Genomic DNA, 18,398 nt, shown 5'->3' on the forward strand with positions numbered 1-18,398 from the left:
GGATGGCATCACTGACTCAATGGACATGAGTTTGGGTAAACTCTGGGAGCTGGTGATGGACAGGGAGGCCTGGCGTGCTGCAGTTCATGGAGTCGGACACGACTGAGCAACTGAACTGAACTGAACGTGGTGGAATTCATCCTTGATGTAAGTGCTCAATACAAGGAAGCAGGAAAGGGTGCATTACTAAGGGGGAAAAGGAATTTACCAAATAACCTAAGAGAGAAATTCAGGACCTCAGTGTAGCCACACAGAATATAGCAATGAGCAATGAACAAGCACTTTCAGGAGAGCCTTGCAGAAGGGCATGCGGTACCCACAGAACAGTCAGCTCACCTGTTGTCTTTGCTGAGGCGGCGGTGGACACCCCATTGAGCTCGCTGGGACTCCTTTTTATGGGCCGTGGCTTGTATTCTCGCTTGGGGACGTTGGATGCAGCCGATATCCTGTGATACACATTTTAAGATGAGTCAGACATCTGATGAAAAATTCAAAGCCTCCAAACCTACATTTGTTCTGCCTTGTGGACCTACACATTTGGGTCCTAAGGTGATGGTCATGAAGGGGTTGGTTTTTACACATTGACCCTTGAGTAGCCCAAAGTGATGGCTTTGATATCCCAAATGTAGTTTTTTGGCTATATGCAGATATACCTCATTTTATTGCACTTTGCAGATATCTGCTTTAAAAAAAAAAGAAAGAAAGAAACAGCTGAAGGTTTGTGGCAACTCTTGTACAGCAAGTCTCTGGGTGCCATTTTTCCAAGAGCATTTTCTCACTTTGCATCTCTGTATCCCATTTGATAATTCCCCAAATATTTCACACTTTTTCTTAGTTATCCTATCTTTTGTGGTGATCTGTGATTAGGGATCTTTGATGTTTACTATTGTAATTAATATGGGCCCCAGAAACAGTGGCATGTGAGCTGGCAAGCTTAATTGATAAAGTGTGTTCTGACTGTTCTACCTACCACCTCCAGCTATTCCCCCATCTCTCTCCTTCTCCTTGGGCCTCCCTATTCCCTGAGACACAACAATATTGAAATTAGGCCAACTGATAACCCTATAATGGCCTCTAAGTCTTCAAGCGAAAGTCTCATATCACTCACTTTAAATCAAAAGCTAGAAATGATTAAGCTTAGTAAGGAAGGCACATTAAAAGCCAGGAGAAGTCAAAACCTAGGCTTCTTGTACCACACAGCCAAGTTGTGGATGCAAAGGAAAAATTCTTTAAGGAAATGAAAAGTGCTTCTCCAGTGAACACACAAATGATAAGAAAGCCAAACAGCCTTATTGCTGCTATGGGGAGAGTTGTAGGGGTGTGGATGCAGCTCACGGATGACTTTGGGGGGTTCAAGACTTTGGTGAAGGAGGTCACTGCAGATGTGGTGGAAAGATTAAGAAAACTAGAAGTGGAGCCTGAAGACGTGACTGAATTGCTGCAATCCTCTGATAAAACCTGAATGGATGAGGAGATGCTTCCTATAGAGGAGAAAAGAAAGTGGCTTCTTGAGACGGAATCTATTCCGGGTGAAGATGCTGTGAAGATTGTTGGAATGGCAACAGAGATTTAGAGTATGACATGACTTAGTTGACAAAGCAGCAGCAGAGTTTGAGAGGGTTGACTTCAATTATGAAAGAGGTTCTACTGCGGGTAAAATGCTATCCAACAGCACTACCTGCTACAGGGAATTCGTCTGTAAAAGGCAGAGTCAACTGATGCTGCAAACTTCGTTGTCTTACTTTATGAAATTGTCACAGCTGCCCCAACCTTCAGCAACAACCACCCTGATTATTGAACAGCCATCAACATGAAGGCAAGATGCTTCACCAGCAGAAAAGATTAGGACTTGCTGAAGGCTCAGGTGATGCTTAGCATTTTTAACAATAAATATTTTTAAATTAAGAGTATATATTGGGTTAGCCAAAACATTCATTTGGGTTTCTTCCATAAGGTGTTACAGAAAAACCCCAAAACAAACATTTTGGCCAACCCAATACATAGTGGGTTGTTTCTTTTTTCCTTAGACATAATGCTATTTCACACTTAAAAGACTACAGTTTCGCATAAACATAACTTTTATATGCACTGGAAAGCCAGAATATTCATGTGACTCACTTTACTGAAACATTCACTTTATTGTGATAGTCTGGAACCAAATTCTCAGTGTCTCCAAGGTATGTCTGTATCTGTAAAGTATTTTCTCTCATAAAGTCTCTGAGGCATCTAGCAAGTACCAGGGATGAACTGGGCACTCAACAATGTTCACTTCCTTCTTTTTTTCCTCTTATAAAGATAGAATTAGGAAAAGACACACATGTGAGCAGGAGATGAACTACCTGCCTTCGAAAGTGGATGATTCAGAGACTGGACACACCTTGTGTCTTCCTTTTACAATTGCTGCATTGATTTAAGCCAAAATCCCTCCAAATTTACTCATTATGATAATCCCATGTAAAACAATTATCTGTTCTCAAATTTGGTCAAAAAAGGGGGTAGTATTTCAACCCAGTATTTCAATTAATAGGGTTACTAAGCATGACATCACTGATTTTCAGAAAACCATATAACATGCTCATCAGTAAAGTCATAAGGAACATGGCAATCTTTCTTTGACCATTTGGGGGCATTTTTGGCTCATTCAGTATCAGAGTCAGTATTATAAACATGCCCTGATATTTCTGCTGGGGAAGTAAAAATACATCTTGTTCGAGATAATTACATACTATCTGGAGGGCTTCCCCAGTGGGTCAGTGGTAAAGAATCCGCCTGCCAATGCAGGAGATGCAGTTTGACCCCTGGGTCAGGAAGATCCCTTGGAGTAGGAAATGGCAACCAACTCCAGTATTCTTGCTGAGAAAATCCCATGGACAGAGGAGCCTCGCAGGCTACACTCCATGGGGTCACAAAGAGTCAGATTTGACTGAGTGAGCACGCACACCAGAACCTGCTGTATAGCACAGGACTCTACTCAATGCTCCGTAATGGCCTACACAAGAAATAATCTAAAAAAACGAGTGAAAAGTGTTAGTAGCTCAATCGTACCCAACTCTTTGCAACCCTATGGACTGTAGCCTGCCAGGCTCCTCTGTCCATGGGATTCTCCAGGCAATACTGGAGTGGGTAGCCATTCCTTTCTCTGGGGGATCTTCCCAACCCAGGGATGTATGTATATGTATAACTGATTCACTTTGCTATACACCTGAAACTATTAATAATACACATTGTCTGAAGACCATCTCACTCCTCCCCACATCCCTAGATGTTGGGGAGTGGCCCTATACCATCCCACCTTCAGCTCAACTCTCATCAAGCCAGCAATGAAGACAGGACCGCTCTGAAAGGGCTGAACTCCAAGCCAAGTGTGCAACCTGGGTTGCCCTAAACACAGGTCATGGAATAAGGGACTTGAGCAAAACGAGAAAGGAGAAAAGCTGCCAGACCTCCTTTCCAGGTTCTGTCCTATTGGACAAAGTCATACAGTTATTATCTCAGCACAATCCACACCCAACCATGAAAGCCAGTGGAAGAAAATGCAACACAGGAAGGGGCAGTGGGAAGGGGGAACTGGGGAGAAGATAGAGAGATGGATTTCTGACTTCAACTCTGCAGCCCTCATCTGGCAGTCAATGGGGAGGCACTTACCTCATCTGTAGCTTGCTCTGCAGCTCCTGCAGAATCTCTGTGGACTGTCTGTGATAATCTAAAGCGGCCTCGACAAACACGGCCAGCTGGCTGACTTGTTCTACCTGCGGCACAAGTGGAAAATGACTCCGTGGAGGCCAGCGCCTGGGTCATGTTCAGATAGAGGAGACTAGTGACCCAGACCCGGCTTTTCAGGGAAGACCCCCACCCCACCACCACCACCAACCCTGTCTGCCTGGGCTCTGGTCGATTTTGTTTCATTTCATCACAAAGTAATAATCACACAGGTCATGGTAGAGAGCTAGACATGCTAGAGAAACATGTCCAAATCTAGTTTTGATTATGAAGTTGCTTTAACTCAATAAAAAAAAGTCTGTTTTTCCAATTAGATGATATTCTCAGGAGATATGTATGCTATAAAGCTCACGGATCTGAAAAAGTAGAGATAAAGCTTTTCCAATGACAACTCAAGCCAACATTTAGTAAATGAATTTGCTTCCTTAGTGAAGTGTCTCTATGGGCAATTTTGAACTAAGTCACATCAAGAAAGTAAGTAAATTAAGCTATTTTCAGGCTTCCCAGGTGGCGCAGTGGTAAAGAATCCGCCTATCAATGCAGGAGACACAGGAGATGCAGGTTCAATCCCTGGGTTAGGAAGATCTTCTGGAGGAGGAAATGGCAACCCACTCCAGTATTCTTGCCTGGAGAATCCCCATGGACAGAGGAGTCTGGTGGGCTATAGTCCATGGGGTCACAAAGAGTCAGACACAACAAGCAACTGAGCAGCACACAAGCTGTTTTCAGACAAGAAAAGAAGCCAGGGAGCAGGTCGTGCCCCAGGGCAAAGATATGCCAGCCCCCTATATGTATTTATTGCCATCAGCACAAAATAATTTCCCGGAAATAAACAACCCAAAGGAATGAACTAGGAAGACTCTGGTATCTCTCTTTCCCATGAACCAAGACATTCATGAAATTTGAGACCAAATTACAGGGGATGAAAAAAAAATCAAAAAGTTATGTTATATAGAGAGCCCCAAAGACGTGGGGATGCAAAATTTGAGGAAGAGACATTTCCAGTGGGGTATCAGAGCTCTGCCCCCAGCTTCCCTATATGTCTGGGGGGCTGCAACAAAAAAGAGGGATGAATGGAGCTGATTTCCACATGCCTCAGAGGAGGGACCACTGGGTGGAGGTGATGGGGAGGGAAGGGGTTCCAAGAGTGAATGCCGTGAACTCCAGAACGAGACAAAGCACAAACCAAAATCAATCCCGCTTTTTCCTAAACTTCCCCAGAGTGCATACCTCATCTCCTTACTTCATTTCTAAGTAACTTAGGGGAAAGTCTGCCTGCTTAGTCCCTCCTACACAATTACCCTGCAAAACCAATCATGGGCTCCTTTGCCTTCAAAGACCCAAGCTATTTTCATTTTCAATCACTGACTGTGCTTTATCTGTCTACACTTTAATTCTCCTTGCCCACGCACACCATTTTAAACACAGGCTCACTGTGTTTAAGATCTACATGGACTTCCGTTTGGGTCATTCTGTGATCCGCATCTGCACAATGAAATCCCATCATATCACATTTACATAACCACACTCTGTGGCTGGAAAAGCAACAAGCCTAAGCCTGAAATTTCCAAAAACCCAATAAACAAAACAAAGACAGCCTGGCCCCTGCGAAATTCTAAGGATTTAAGGTTCACATCTTTGGCTTTTACACACGCTTTTAAGTAAGTCCAGCACCATGGCCTAACAGGATCACAGCAGAATCTGCGTCAGGTTCCTTACAGTGCAAGAGCTGTGGCTGGTTAACAACTGCACCACACTCCCCTGTCTTTAGTAAGGTTAATTTATATATATACATACATATTTTAAAAATTTTATTTATTTACTTTTGGCTATGCTGGGTCTTCATTGCTGCACAGGCTCTTCTCTAGTTGTGGCAAGTAAGGGCTACTCTCTAGTTGCGATGCACAGCCTTCTCATTGTGGTGGTTTCCCTTGCTGTGGAGCATGGGCTCAGCTGCTCCACAACATGTGAGATCTTCACGATCAGGGGTTGAACCCATGTCTCCTGCATTGACAGGTGGATTCTTTACCACTGAGCCACCAGAGAAGCCCAACTGTTTAAAAGAGTGTATTTTTTTTTAATGTGAACCTTGTTTAAAGTCTTTATTGAATTTGTTAAAATATTGCTTCTGTTTTATGGGTTTTTTTTTTTTTTTTTTTTTGTAGCCACAAGGCATGTAGGCTCCTAGTTCCCTGACCAGGGATTGAACCCGCACCATCTGCATTGGAAGGTAAAGTCTTAACCATTGGACCACGAGGGAGGTCCCAAAAGTCATTTTCTAGGGGCATGTGACTAAGCAGAAGCAAAACCAAAACCACGTAACAGGTCTTTCCCTCTTTGTTGGATGTGTCTTTCTACTAATGCAATACTTCCTAGATGTCTTCTTCCACATATCACAAGTCCCTTGATATGTCTATAAAATAACAGTTATAAATTCCCTAATGGCTAAGCAGGTAAAGAAACCACCTGCCATACAGGAGACACAGGAGACTTGAGCGACACAGGTTCAATTCCTGGGTCAGGAAGATCCCCTGGAGGAGGAAATGGCAACCCACTTCAGTATTCTTGCCTGGAAAATCCCATGGATAGAGGAGCCTGGCAGGCTACAGTCCAAGGGTTGCAAAAAGTGGGACACGACTGAGCACACACTCATTCATTCAATAGTAATAATAGTGGTGTGGAAGTTCTATGATCAAATAACTTTGAGAAACTGCCTTGTGTATTCTCTCTAAGGACTCTCTTAGAGATTAATTTTTCATATATTCATATAATCTGAACAGCCTTGTGATAAAGAAAACCTGTTTAGTTTTGGTTAACCCAGCGTTTCCCAAACTTATTTGACTGTGGAGACATTATTGACAAAACACAAACTACATCCTGTGGAATAAATTTTGGGAAACTCCACTCTAGATCAATGAAAAGCACCCAGGAATCTGGAATCTAGTCAGTCCGCTTGTCCTGGAAGCCCATAGACAGGGGAGGGTTCCCAGGCTGGGCGTTTGTATCAAGAGCGCATACAGAATCCTACAGATGCCTGCCTTCATGGAGCTGGGGAAATGGCATCTTTGTGTGGTATTTCTGGCTCTTGCCGAAGTCAAAGACCTACATTCCGTTATGTCAAGTCATGAGGAATAAGCTTCTCTGCAAAGACAGAAGAGGAGCATGTTAACAGGTCTCCAGGTGATTCAGCAGCAGTGGGGGGACTTCCCTGGTGGTCCAGTGGCTAAGACTCCCCACTCCCAATGCAGGGGCCTGGGTGCCATCCCTCGCCGGGGAACTAGACCCCACGTGCCACGACTAAGAGTTCACGTGCGTCCACTAAACATTCTGAGCACCGTAACTAAGACCTGGCACAGCCAAACACATTAAAATAATTGGGAAAAAAAAAGGCAATGGAGACTGGGAACCAACTTCTGAATACCCTGTACCCCCACCTCAGAGCCCACTGCCGGGGGTACAAGGGCCCCTCTCCTAGGGGGTGCTGCTCTGGGTGCCTCTGAGGGCACTGGCAGTCCCAGCCTGACCCAGCGAAGGAACCATCCTAGACCTGCCCCTCTGGGCTCCTGGAAAGCTCAAGGCCCCAAATGCCTCCTGCTTGCGCCTGCGTGTAGAATAAGGAAGCTACTCGGCCCCCAGCCAGAGATGAAGCAATGCTCGATGTCTCAAGTCCTACTCTTACTGACAAGTCCCCCAGGGACAACAGTGGGGGGCCAAAGGGGACTCTTCTCGCATTCCCAACTCTGCCCCAAATTGGCAGGAAAACAGAGGCCGCTTTCCCTTAGGAGTGTTGGTGTGAACCACTCAGGTCCTTCTCACCACCCTTTCCTTCTTTCCACACCAGAGGAGAAGGAGGAGGAGGCCTGTTTGTTTGATTGATGAGATCAGGGCGAACGGACCCTGTACTGGAAAGGCAAGAGGGTCTTGGCCCAGGAGGTCTGTTTTCTTGAAGAGAGTGGGTTTGTAAAGCGACTTTTCTGCTCGGCCCACCCACTCCCCGAGGGTGGCTCTACAGGCTAGACCAGGCCTGGGGGAGGCAGCTGGAGCCCAACGTGGGCACAGGCCCAAGCCGCCCACATGATTTTCCAGACGGTCCTGTCCTCCAGGCAGGGGGCTGGTTTGTCGTCCTTGTATGCCTGCCCCCCTACCTCCCACTGGGGAGAATGTAGATGGAGAAGACAGATAGGCAACCTCACCTGGAAACCCCTACAAATGGCCCGTTGGCTAGAGAATCAAGGGGAACTGGAGAACATTTTCCAGACCTTTCCTCCTCAAAAAGACTGCCAGACCACCTGGATGTGACCAGACACTGTTGTGGAAAAAGACAAGGCTGTCCCTTTCTGGGTCCCTTTCTTGCAGTTGCCACAAGAAGAGGATGAAGGCAGTCTTCCGGAGCTTCCATAATAACTTGTGAGTCTTCTTAACTGTAAACCTGAGAGGGCAAAGTTAAGAGCAGCCTCCCTCTCATGAGTCACTCCGTAAATGGTAGCTCTCGTCACTGTCATCATCACCACCACCACCGGTCTCCTTAGCACTGTCATTATCTCGAGAATCAGCAACCACAACACAGATGGGTAAGCACCACTGTGGTTAAAAACAGCACAAGGGAAGGTGGGAAGAGAAAGAGAAGGAATCTCGTGCCAAGGAAGCCTGCAAAGGCCTTCACCCTTTCTTTATTTTGATCTCTTCCCATCTCAATAGTCGATTTCCATGGAGATGTGAGCCCAGGTCCTAAAATGAGGGAGCAGACCCTGCTCCTCAGAGCTGAATGAAACCACCCCACCTTTACCTGCTAAAGGAAACTTTAGGGGGAACCCTGAAATTCATGCCTCTGTGAGTCCTGAGTTACAAACTAGCCTTCTCCCAGGATAGCAGGATACCTCCCAGGATAGTTAACTCATTTGAGACAAGCAGAATACTGTCCCTGTCAACAAATGGACAAATGACTGAGCTTTTATCAGGAAGGGATTATTTCTGATTTTGACTGATACTAGAAGGAAAACTGAGGTCTCTTGGGTCAACCACCAAGGATAGAGAAATTGATTCAGGGCTCCCTAATGGAGTACTTTGTAATAGCTTATCACAGATTATGAATGAAGGTCACGACAAAGCACATGGGTTAGATAGCATGTTTGCCTCAGAGTTTAAATCCATCTCTAAAGGGCACAGGGCCGGAGGGGCGATCTTTACTGCAGCCCAGTAAGGAATACATGCATCTGATGCCTCTCAAAACACTCTCTAAATACTTCATTTTTGAATCAATATGGCAACCCAAGACAAAACTAAACCAAATGGCCTATGGTTTGGGGATAATTTCAAGGAAATTTGTATTTTTAAGGGAAAGCAAACAACAAGGGAAAACTGTTATACCACTTCTCATTTTTCATAAAGTGTAAAAAAGAAAAAAATCATAAAATATTTAAAAGGAGAAACAGAATGTGCTTCTCAGCACTGGGGTCTAACGGACATGGGAATTTCAAATTGTTTCCTCCAGGATTGATGTCTTGTTAACATTGAACATAATCTTTCCTTGACATCACCATGGCAGATAAAAGGTGCTCAGGAGACTTGGTTTGACTTGACTCAAAAGATGCAAGACCTCAATGTACCTTTTAATAAATTATTGTAAGTAGAACATAGTTTTGCAGATATATAAATCCTCTGACTTTTTCCAACAGGTTGGAAAGTTCAACAAATAGGACCAAAGTAATGCTGGGCTGAGGTGGCTCATGGCTTCACCAAGGCCAGGCTTAAGGCAGGAACTCCAGAGGCAGGTGGCCAAGCGTTCTTGAAAAATGCCAAATGACCTCTCATTGCCAAGGCAAAGAAGAGTGGCTTTCAACCTTCATGGTGTCCACTTGGGGGTTACCATCCCATTTAGTTTCATTTCCACCTAGTCTTTCCAGGTGGAAAAGCATGTGCCTGCAATGGGTTTGATCTCGGGGTCAGGAAGAGCCCGTGGAGAAGGGAATGGCCACCCACTCCAGTACTCTTGCCTGGGAAACCCCATGGATGGAGGAGCCTGGTGGGCTACAGTCATGGACGGCAAAGAGCTGGAAACGACTGAGCGACTGAGCATGCACACAAAATCTAACTTTACTTGCACAAATAAAATAAGAGCCGGTGGCAAGAATCACGGTACAAGAGAATGTTAGCATTTCTGAGGGATCTGTGTCAAGACCTTCACAATCCCCAAGTTCACAGGTACTACAAGGGTACAGCTGGCCATGTTTTTATATCCTGAAGGTTCACTGTGACAAGCAAAGGCATCAGAGAGCTGGATGATGAGTGAGGCGTCCCATGAGCCAAGGAAGCTGCTCCTCCTCAAACATCTGCCTCACAGAGCACATTTCAGTTTTAGCAAGACCGCAAATTACCATATTCTTGGGCTTTCCATTCACCTGCAAAACCACCAATAGTATAGCCTCAAATATCACAAGGGCAGCTCTATCACGCACCTCACCCAAGACAATCCCACCTCCCCAGGGCTGACCTAAGCGCATCTCTGAGGTAATCCCAGGATAAACAGGACCCTCTCCAGATCTGAGATTTGAGTCAGGACTTGCTGGATGTCCGAAGCTATTTCTGAGGCAGGAGATAATGGTTACGGAAAATTCCAAAAATTTGTAACAACTAAGGCTCCCAAGCTCCTCAACATGCTGACGACCCTCGTCATACAGTCAACGTTTTCATTCACATTAAAGTCTCCTGTTTGGTGTAAATACTTACATCATTTTCTAAAAAATTAAACATGCTTCTTTCAGCCAACTCCTTTGACTCTTCAAATTTTTCTACTGCTTGTCTGACTTCTTCATCTGGTATCTTACCTACTCGCTTCTTTTTATAATCGTAATCCAGGCGGCGGCCTTCCAGCTTTTTCAGGTGGTGCTAAGAGACAAAGGAGTCCTTCAAAGAACTGTTACACTCAACACAAACAAATTGTTGGCATTACAAAAATAGTCATTGCTTTTTCTCAGCATAAATTCTAGGGGGCAGGACCCCACCTTATAGTTCTTTTGCATGCACTCAGCATCTGTTAGCAGCTCCTCTCACTGCTGGTCAACAAGGAATATTTGTGGAATGATTGAATGGGTAGATGGATGGATGGAAGACAGACTAAATGAGTGTCTATATGGAACATAAAGATGCAGTATCAGGTTTTAGATTAATTTTCCAAGGTTCTCTATAGAACCCTTCAATTAAGTTCCATTAATTTCTAGGTAATTTCCAACCAAATTAACCATACTCCCAAAAATGTACATTTCTTTTGGCAACTCCTCACTAAGAAGTAGATTATAAAGCACAAATTTCTAGTGTCCTCTTGAATACTTAGGGATCTTCCATAAATTTCCCAAATAATTACAAAATAAGTTGAATAAACGCTATTGATGAATGTAATGCACACAGAGGACCGAAAGTATGATCTCTTTAACAAAGTATAACAATTTAGAGGTGTCCATTCGTGGAATCCAGTGCCTTCTGTGGTAGTAAGTTCCCCATTACAGTCTGTTTAAGCTGAGGGCTCTCATGTCAGAAATACTATAGAAGGGATCACTATACAGGTCAAGGGAGTTTACAATTATAAGCCCTGGAAAACAGATATTTGATATTGAAAGTGTAAGTCAAAACAGACTCTCCCACTGAAGCATGTGGGTAGCTTGACTATTCTTTTTAGTGGGAAGCACTGGTTCTAACTTCCACAATGGTTGGGAGAACAAAGTATGAGACAAAAAGTCAGAACCATCTGTCTTACATGTTCCGTGACTCTGGGCAAGTCTCTAAACCCCTCCATACCTCCACAACTATGGTTGTAAATGGGGACAACCAGGCTTAACCTGGCTACTTATGGGTGATGAAATGTCTGTAAAAGCTCTTTGACTCCAATAAGACCTTTTATAGATATGTCAGGGATACGTTACATGAATGGGCTTCCACTCAGGAGGTCCAGGATACATAAAGCATAGTTGAGACGATGAAAAGCCTAATGAATATTGGACACAAGTCTTGATCATCCATAGTATTAGGTTTAAATGTATACAGATTCTCCATCAAACCAGAGCTGAGTAACAAGTGGTACCACTTAAAAATTATCTTTTTCATAGGGAAAAACATCTAAGGCTATGTGTATTTTGAACATTTATCCCACTTTCTATTTAGGATCCACATTCATATCCAGCCACCCTACTGAACCAGGTTGAGTGGAAGAGCAATGTTGTCCGGTGAAGTTTCTTTCTTTCTTCAAGGACAACAGCATAAGAAGAAAGGGCATATTATGTGTTTCCACAAAGGACGTGTTTGGTTTAAAGGTTCCGCATTTGGGAAAGATACCTTGGTATCCCCACAGCTCATAATGCCTCTTCTCTAGAGTCATCTGTTCAATAATAATCTGTGAGCACAAAGGCTGTGCTAGTCATCGTGACTACAACAGTGAACAAAACCTGACTCCTTACTCCAAAGCACTTTCTCCCAAACAACAGAAACAGAGAAGCCGTGATACTCACAGCACAAGGCGCACCTGATTAAGTCCAGCAGAGAACAAGAGCTTCCCACAGGGCAGAACATCGGAGCTGAGACCCGTGAGGTGAGATGGCTCAGCCGGGAGAAGTGGGGAAAAGGAGAACGAGAAAGAACAGAGAGAGCGCCCAGTGCCATGGGGACTGTACCTAATTCAGTGAGGCTGGGCAAAGAGCTCAGTGGGAAGGCGCTATCAAGCCCAACCAGTCAATCAACAGAGAGGAGGAAGGACTGGGAATTGGGGACTAGGTGCTAGGTCTTTACTCCCCGTGGGCAGCCCCTGGAGGGCTTGTCCCTTAGGAAGACCGCTCTAGCTGCGATGTGGAGAGTGGACTGCAGGGGCCGAGATGTGAGGCTGGGAGTCAAGGTCTGCTGTGCTGATGTGTTTAAACATTAACCAGAAGAAGTCAATAGAGAGAAAGGGGAAGAAGGGAGGTTCTAGAGAGAGGATGAAGGATGTGGCAAAGGCCCTGAAGAGGTGAGGACGAAGGATTCTGGGGCCCAGTGGAGGACTGGCCTGAGGGAGCAACTACTGCTGCTGCTAAGTCACTTCAGTCGTGTCCAGCTCTGTGCGACCCCATAGACGGCAGCCCACCAGGCTCCCCTGTCCCTGGGATTCTCCAGGCAAGAACACTGGAGTGGGTTGCCATTTCCTTCTTCAGTGCATAAAAGTGAAAAGTTAAAGTGAAGTCGCTCAGTTGTGTCCGACTCTTAGCAACCTCATGGACTGCAGCCTACCAGGCTCCTCTGTCCATGGGATTTTCCAGGCAATAGTACTGGAGTGGGTTGCCATTGCCTTCTCCAAAAGAATAGACAGCAATTGCCCTGATATGGAAGAGGAAAAAGGAGGACAGTGGGAGTAAGGCTCTGAGCGAGGTGCTGGGCATAGGGTAGCAGAATGTTCTGGGAGTTCCTGAATGGATGCTTTCATTTTTCGTTCAACCTCGCCAAGTTCCCCTCCATAGCCCTTGGTCTCAGTGTGAATTCTAAACGTCTACACGGGCACCCCAGACTCTCCCCTGGGAAGCTCCGGGATACAGCCCAGGAATCTGCATTTCTAACACGAGATGATGATGCTATTGCTCGCCCTGGGACCACACCAGGAGAATCACTGGGCCTGAAAAAGGAAAAGGGGGATCTCCCCAAAGTTCAGATGACTTCCAAGCTGGTCCCCGGCTGCACTCAGATCACTCTTCAAGGCCCCAGGTGTTAGACTTCTGGGCAGCTCCTCAAGAGGGTGCCCAAAGAAGGTCTCAGTGCAGGCTGTCCCTCCAGAATAGAAGTCCCTGGTGGGGTGGATGTCTCAAGGCTGCTTTTGTGCATCTGCCAAAACACCACCAAGCAAGTGATGTGTGATTATTTGCAGGTCCCTGAAAGCTCCTAGATATGCTCTGGAGGGCCATTTTTAACATTTTCCAAACACAAAATTGGGCTTCCCTGGTGGCTCAGATGGTAAAGAATCTTCCTGCAGTGTAGAAGACTTGGGTTCAGTCCCTGGGTTGGGAAGATCTCTGGAGAAGGGAATGGCAACCCACCCCAGTATTCTTGCCTGGAGAATACCATGGACAGAGGAGCCTGGAGGGTTACATTCCATGGGGTCGCAAAGAGTCAGACACGACTAAGAGACTCACACCAACACTAAACACAAAATGCTGATTCCTAGATACTGATTTCCATGAGAAGTAATGGAAAATAATGATCCCTAGTGCAATGAATCGAAAGACGCAGCCTGGATGGGAGGGGAGTTTGGGCGAGAATGGATACATGCATACGTATGGCGGAGTCCCTTTCCGTTCTACTTGAAACTATCACAACATTGGCTATACTTCCGTATAAAATAAAACATGTTTTAAAACTAAAAAAGATTTGCGAGAGTAACACTGAAACACATACATTACCGTATGTAAAAGAGATAACCAGTGGGCATTTGCTGTGTGACACAGGGAACCAAAGCCAGCCAGTGCTTTGCGATAACCTAGAGGGCTGGGATGGGGAGGGAGGTGGGACAGAGGTTCAAGAGAGAGGGGACACGTGTATACCTATGGCCGGTTCATGCTGATGGACGGAAGAAACCATCACAACATTGTCATTATCCTCTAATTTAACATAAAAGTTAAAACAATAAATAATAGATGGTGGCATTAAAAAAAAAGGATGCAACTAGTACTGCATGACTGTGATGATCAAAAAACCAGTACAAAGTTCTGGAATCATTTTGTTATGTGAAAACGACTGTAGGAATAGGTATCTTGAGCTTGGCTTCTAGCTGGCTTCAATAAGACACAGAATAAAGGTCTGACTGTCCTGGAACTCTTTCCTGGTAAGCCAGGTTACCATAACTGAGTTATTATTTTACCACCCACAGTAAGATGATGTTTTCACTGAGTTGCTATGGAAACGTTCTAATGATTTTAAACAGTCTAAACATCATATTAAGTAGCAACAGGCAGATTTATAGCCTAGAAAACTTACCCCGATCTCTTTTAAATCTTTGTCTTGTAGTAATTGAAGTGGATCAATAAAAGTTTGCTTTACATTAATATCAAGAGAGTCTTTCACCTCAGCCATTAGCTTCATGGATTCACCAACTTCTATCAATGCACTGCCTTCAACAGAGAATACAAACAAAAAAGGCTCTTCAGCAGACTTCAAATCCAAGTGAACAGTGATATTTATTTAACTCCTTCCCCAAAGTTTGTGATGATCAATGATGTGAAATAAGGTCCTCAGTCTGGGACCTCTGAATCTTGACCCAGAGAAAAGAAAATGTTAAAATGAGAAAGTCTTTCTATTTTACACATTTTCCTCACTGCTTCTGCGCTTTTCACTGCAGAGAATTAAAACCAAAGCTCCGACAGACTGAGGCACTTGCCGTATCTGCCACTAGAGGGGGATAAAGCTCCTTGATTTTAAACTGGTGGTTTTGTGACCTGGCACCAAAGGTTCCTTAGAAACTAGAACAAAACCCCTCTTTGTAAACAGTGAAAAGGATTCATTCATGGGGGCTAAGTATTAACCAATAAAGATGACAATAGAAATAAGTGAACAAATCCTCATCTCAGCTTCTGGCTTCTAGGTCTTCTTGAGGCCTTGTATTGAATACTCCCTGTATTCTTGAGATGGTTCTAAGGCTCCCAGCCCTTTCTGATCAAAGAAAGCCTGGCAGTGTCACACACACAGCGTGGGCAGAATCTGCTCCTGCAGTGAAGAGCAGGCCAGCCACACCGGGCTTGAGCAGCCACAGGCAGCTTCAGCTGGACTGAACCCTGATATTTGGCACCAGCTAACCTGCAATAGTACGCAAGCAGGCATTCGGGGCAGGGGCGGGGAGGCGGTGATTCTAGGTGGCTCATGGTAAAGAATCTTCCTGGCAATGAAGGCAATGCAGGAGACTCGGGTTTGATCCCTGGGTGGGGAAGATCCCCTGGAGGAGGAAATGGCAACCCACTCCAGTACTCTTGTCTGGGAAATCCCATGGACAGAGAAGCCTGGCAGGCTGCAGTCTATAGGGTCACACAGAGTCAGATGTGAGTGCAGCGACTAAGCACACACGCACACATCCTGGCAGCTGAGCACAAGGAGGGCTGTAGTGACCAAGCTGACCAAACTCTCTTTGCATCGAAGCCCCTGCCCTGTCACCTGACCAGATGCCCTGCAGGGCTGTCCACGGATGTCAGGGCCTGCCTGGCGGCCTCTCCTGTTCCTTTCACTGGTCAGCCTTCAGAACAAGGAATAGGCCGTCTTGGTCCCAGTCACCCAGGAAATAAAATAAAATTCACATTATACTGCTCCAAAGGACACTGATACCCTCTGAGGCTAACATTTGAGGGTCTTTTTTTCTTTCAAGTTTTCAAAAGACTTTCCCCTCAGTTTCCTAAATGAATTACTATGGCCTAATATCTGAATTCTCAATTGCCATATCTTGCCTTGTTACCACTACAAGAGGAGCAAACATGCCAAATTCTCCGGGAAGACTTAACAATTCAATTCACCCACAATTTATCAATTTAAAGTAATCTCAATCAAATTATATATGCTTTTCTGTGGAATTCCCTAGCGGTCCAGTAGTTAGGACTTGCCTTCACTACCATGGGCCCCAAGTTCAATCCCTGGTTGGGGATCCTGCAAGCTACACAACGTGGCAAAAAATAAGATAAAATTAATATTTTTTTTTGTTTTTAGTAGAAGGAACTTAAAAGAACTCTAAATTTCATCTGGAAAAATAAAATAGGTGAGTATGTCTGTGAAATTTTTATAATTTCTAGGGGAAATTTAGTTAAATATACTTTAAAATGATGATACTTAACATGGTACTTGATCAAAGCAGAGTACAGATCCAGAAAACAGAAGAGAAAGATCAGAAACAAATTTAAAATATTATATATAAAATTTTATAACAGAAAAGCTATAGCTGAGAAAGGTTGAACTTTTCAAAAAAGTATTAGGGCAACTAGCTATGCATTTGTGAGAATACAAAATTAAAACCCTATTGTACAGTATTTGTCCATTAAACTCAAGAGCTTAGAAATTTAAAGGTAAGGAAAGAAAATATAGGTATGAAAATTAAGTATAAATAAACATTTGTACAGTTTATTAGTGCAGGGGGAGGGGTGGAAATGTTTTTCTAAACAGGATACCAAAGCCATAAACCATAAAAGAAGATCAGTGAGCCCCACTAAATCAAAAGCAAAAATCTTTCTCCATTAAAATGATCTCTGTCTACAAGAGCAGAAGGTACAGGCATACCTGGGGCCAAACTTCATCCAACATATGTGGCAGACAAAGAGTAAATATTCTGACCACTGAGAAAGGCTCACAGGGACGTCCCTGGTGGTGTACTGGCTAAGACTCTGCACTCCCAATGCAGGGGGCCCGGGGTTCCGTCCCTGGTCAGGCAACTAGATCACAAGCCACAACTAAAGGTTCCACACGCCACAACGAAGATCCTACACACTGAAACTAAGAGCCGGTGCAGCCAAATAAATATTTACAGAAAAGAAAAAGTTCACGGAACAGTAAGAAAAAAAAATGAACACCTTAATATAAAAATAAGCAAAAGACACAAATATAAAACTCACAAAGATGATGACAAACATAACTAAAAAACCTGCCTCACACACAATCCAAAAAATGAAGTTAAAACAGTGCCCAGATACCAGTTCTATTTGCTAGAAATCAGATGATCAGTTATTTAAAAGGAAACTAACAGGATAACTCTCAGAGTTAGTATAACTGTGCTGGAAAACATTCTCATACCCTCCTGGCAGGAGTGTCAATATGGTATAACCCTTCTGGAGGGTCATTTGAAATTATGCTTCAAAAACCTGAAAACTAAGCATCCTCTTGACTCAACAACTTAATTACTAGGAATTTCATCTAAGAACATAATCTTGGATATTTCCAAAGCTTTATCTAGGAAAGTGGCTATCATAAATGCTGTGTAAATTTTTTTCACATTAAAAAATCTAAATATCCAGTAAATGGAATTCATTGAACAAACTATGGATATATGGAATATTATGCAGTCTTTTAAAAAAAAAAAAAGGCCTGTGTGGAATATTACTCAGCCATGAAAAGGAATGAAACTGAGTCGTTTTTAGTGATGTGGATGGGCTAAGAGTCTGTCATACAGAATGAGGTAAGTCAGAAAGAGAAAAACAAATATATTAAGGCATATATGTGGAATCTAGAAAAATGGTCCGGATGACCCATTCCTGCAGGGCAGGAGTAGAGACACAGACACAGAGAATGGGCATGTGCACGTGTGTGGGGAGGAGGGGAGAGTGGGGTGAATCAGGAGAGCGGCTCTGACACAGACACACGGCCACGTGTAAAACCGATGGCTGGTGGGGAGCTGCCGCAGGGCACAGGGAGCTCAGCCTGGTGCTCTGTGACGCCCTACAGGGGAGGGGATGCATGCATACACATGGTGAGTCACGCTGTGTCCAATAGAAACTAACATAACATTGTAAAGCAACTATCCCCCCAAAAAACAGTGGAAAGTACTGCGGAAGATTGTTTAACAAAAGGGACCGTGTTATAGTCAGTGGGGGTAAGCAGATTACAAAAGGGAATTAGGGTATATATACCATAAGCCCACTTTAATATTTTTAAAACTGTATATGAACAAATACAAGAATAAACCAACAGTATTAATATAAAGAACA

At 44.2% G+C, this 18,398-nt stretch overlaps 1 protein-coding gene across 9 annotated transcripts in view; it reads right to left on the minus strand.

Moving 5' to 3' along the window:
• The window catches only part of SH3GL3 (SH3 domain containing GRB2 like 3, endophilin A3), a 113,810-nt gene that overhangs the window by 27,846 nt on the left and 67,566 nt on the right, over positions 1–18,398 (minus strand). For 5 of the 9 annotated variants that reach the window (XM_042242640.1, XM_015101923.3, XM_042242636.1 and 2 more), the window contains 4 exons: positions 14,704–14,837; positions 10,447–10,605; positions 3,646–3,749; positions 337–446 (listed from right to left, as the gene is read on the minus strand). In XM_042242640.1, the coding sequence (XP_042098574.1) occupies positions 337–446; positions 3,646–3,749; positions 10,447–10,605; positions 14,704–14,837 (507 nt within the window). The remainder of the gene's footprint in view (positions 1–336; positions 447–3,645; positions 3,750–10,446; positions 10,606–14,703; positions 14,838–18,398) is intronic. The other 4 variants (XM_042242635.1, XM_042242639.2, XM_042242641.2 and 1 more) reach the window with 2 other exon arrangements.

Source organism: Ovis aries, unplaced genomic scaffold, assembly GCF_016772045.2.
Source record: "Ovis aries strain OAR_USU_Benz2616 breed Rambouillet unplaced genomic scaffold, ARS-UI_Ramb_v3.0 scaffold_85, whole genome shotgun sequence".
In the NCBI taxonomy this organism is placed as follows: Eukaryota; Metazoa; Chordata; class Mammalia; order Artiodactyla; family Bovidae; genus Ovis; species Ovis aries.